The sequence below is a fragment of the Octopus bimaculoides genome, chromosome 27, assembly GCF_001194135.2.
Source record: "Octopus bimaculoides isolate UCB-OBI-ISO-001 chromosome 27, ASM119413v2, whole genome shotgun sequence".
In the NCBI taxonomy this organism is placed as follows: domain Eukaryota; kingdom Metazoa; phylum Mollusca; class Cephalopoda; order Octopoda; family Octopodidae; genus Octopus; species Octopus bimaculoides.
In genome coordinates, this window is record NC_069007.1 from 10641595 (window position 1) to 10644564 (window position 2970).

Below are 2970 nucleotides of genomic sequence, written 5' to 3' on the forward strand. Positions count from 1 at the left end.
AGAGAGAGAGAGAGAGAGAGAGAGAGAGAGAGAGACTATTTGGCAGCATAAGTGGCTGTCCTGGATAGGACGATTGTTACTGTTGTTTAGCCTCAGGGAACATCGTTTCCAGCTGGCTATACGACACAATATTTGTGTCCTCATATTTTCGAACAGGAAGTCCAGTACCCCTATCTAGCACAAAGCCACGTCTGTGGGCCGGTTTCTGGGTTATTGCAATTTATCAGTACAAAGTAGCTACATGGTTAGGTGGCGTTGCTGAATTCCCGTTCTAAAATATATAATTTTCAAAGTGACACACAGTCACTAATCTAATAAATAGAAACATTATTATTTCTAAATCTTTCAGAGAGATATCTAGTAACAGTTCTTTAAAGTAAAGACTATTTGTCAACGTAATGTGGCTGTCCTGGATAGGACGATTGTTACTGTTGTTTTAGTCCCAGGAAACATCGTTTCCTGCTGGCTGTATGACACACTGTCTGTGTGTCACTTTGAAAATTATATATTTTAGAACGGGAATTCAGCAACGCCACCTAGCCAAGCAGCTACTCTGTGCTGATAAATTGCAATAACCCAGAAACCGGTTAAAATGCATCTCCTGCTGTGAAAATACGGGGACACAGCTTAGGATACAAGCGCCCACTTGAACAGCTTAGGATTTAATGGCCCATAGCTCTTCAATACTCTCTTGAAGGAGCTGAGATTTCCACATAGTGTGGAAGTAGATGTCTTCAAAACCGAACTGGATCTCCTACTGTCAAGATTCCCAGATGATCCAACTTCACAGCTTGCACTAAATGCCGTGAACTCACTCATTCACCAAATGCCAACTGTTAAAGGCTCCGCAACCCACTTGAAATTTTGAATAGTGAGCGAATAATCACTTTATAACATGTTTGCCGTTCCTCATTTTATTTTTTACCTTCATTGTTACGAATTGATTCTTCTTTTGCAAGCTCTAAAATTTATATTTTTAGGCTCCGCAACACACTTAAAATTTCGAAATAATGTGAAATAAATAGACTTTCGACTTTGTTTTCTTTATTATTTTTAATACGAGGTCACCGAATATATGTGTTACATGAGGTCTAGATTACACACACATTAAACTAAATTAAACAAATTGTCAAGATTGTAGCAGAAAAGATAATTCTTTTTGGCAAAAGGCATCCATCCCTTGTGTTATGATTGAGTCAGTTAAACCGAAAATCTTAAAGTTTCCTTTGCTGTCATGATCTGGCCGATTCTTTCTAATCAACCTCTGAACGTTGCATTTAGATACTTCTTGTTCTATTCCACCAATGATGATTTTTCGGTTTGTCCGTTGATCTTGTAAAAAAATCTTGTTCTCTCTGTGATCCTTTTTTTGTCTCTACTACGACTCTACAACTGCAGTTTTTAAAGGAATTGCACTTGCAACAGGAAATGTCAAACAAATCCTTTGTTGCATTGTTTTTCAACACATTACACTTTGTTTGAAACGATGGCACATTTTCTTCTATTTTTAACTGATTTTAGTAATGCTTGCTGCTTTAAATAAAAGTTTAAGGCTTTCGGTTTAACTGACCCAATCGTAGCACAAAGGATGGATGCCTTTTGCCAAAGAAGAATTATCTCTTCTGCTACAATCTTGACAATTTGTTTAACTGAAGTATCTTTCTTAACTACGTTCTTTTCTTTTTCTCATTCAAATAAAACGCATTTTAGTACGCCCTTGTAAGTTGGAGAAACTCGCTCGCTAAGATCACAGAGTGAGCACTCAGTATCATGGCTTATGAGTCATCACTAAATGTAAACAACACTAAATTTAACACGATCATTAATTTTAATACAATGGCCAAAAGTCAAGGTACAAAGCAGAAAACTTCACACACGTACGACGTACGTCCACATGCAACAACCGTTGCAGCGGCACTGGAGAGAAGTTCACACACTAGTTCTCTTAACTGTCAATGCGGACCCTCAAGGTATTAGTCAATTGTATTGAAACTTGGTATGCAACCTTTTAAGAATACTATATTTACTGTTTTGCATTCTACTAACGACTTACAATCCACGAAATTCAAAAATGGTGATTTTCAAAATTTTCGATTGCGTTGCGGAATCTGCAAAAAATATATAACCGCAATGTTCTTTATACACCTTTTTTTAACCATAATTCGCAACAAAATATCGATTCTTGGTTACCAATTACGAAAGTTGAATTTTTGCCCCTCCTCTAATATATATATATACTCCTCCTTCTCTTCCGTCTCTTCCTGTCTCTTTGTTTCTTCCTCTCTCCCCGTGTGTGCAGCATTCATTTACTCATTGCCTGCTGGACACTCATCCTGCTGCAGCTCTTATGTTGACCCTCTCTCTGTATCTCTCTTTATTCTCTCATTCTCTGCCCCTCTCTCTATGCAATGTAGAGTATAACCAAGCGTGCAACTAGCTACTGTGTATATTCACAATCATAATATAGGGTTATGTAATAACCTCCACGTAAATCATAACTCACATTTTTATCTTGGCTTTTAATCGGGAAGTCAACGCCCTAACTGCGAAAAAATTATCTTCTGTCTATGTTGTAATGGCCTATATATATTATAGAACAGATGGAATAGTATACGTTTCAGACAGCAGCCACAAGAAATGATATAAACAACGTTTATTTTATAGATGCTGGAATGGTTGTGTAGTTAATAGGTTCACTTTGCAACCATATGGTTTCAGGTTCAGTCCCATTGTACAGCACCTTGGGCAAATGTCTTTACTATAGCCCTGAGCTGACTAATGCCTTGTGAGTGGATTTAGTAGATGGAAACTGTGTAGGAGCCAGCCGTGTGTGTGTGTGTGTATGGTGTGATTATATGTATATATCTATGTATGTATGAAACTAGCTCTTTGTCGGTTATATATATATATATATATATATATATATATATATATGTGTGTGTGTGTGTGTGTGTGTGTGTGTGTGTGTGT

The 2970-nt window shown here is 37.2% G+C and overlaps 1 protein-coding gene across 1 annotated transcript in view; it reads right to left on the minus strand.

Annotated features, from left to right (window-relative positions):
- Positions 1–2049: 2049 nt before the first annotated feature.
- The window catches only part of LOC106880049 (glutamate--cysteine ligase catalytic subunit-like), a 55374-nt gene continuing 54453 nt past the window's right edge, over positions 2050–2970 (minus strand). Inside the window, exon 18 of the mRNA XM_052977139.1 lies at positions 2050–2108. Within this exon, the coding sequence (XP_052833099.1) occupies positions 2050–2108 (59 nt within the window). The remainder of the gene's footprint in view (positions 2109–2970) is intronic.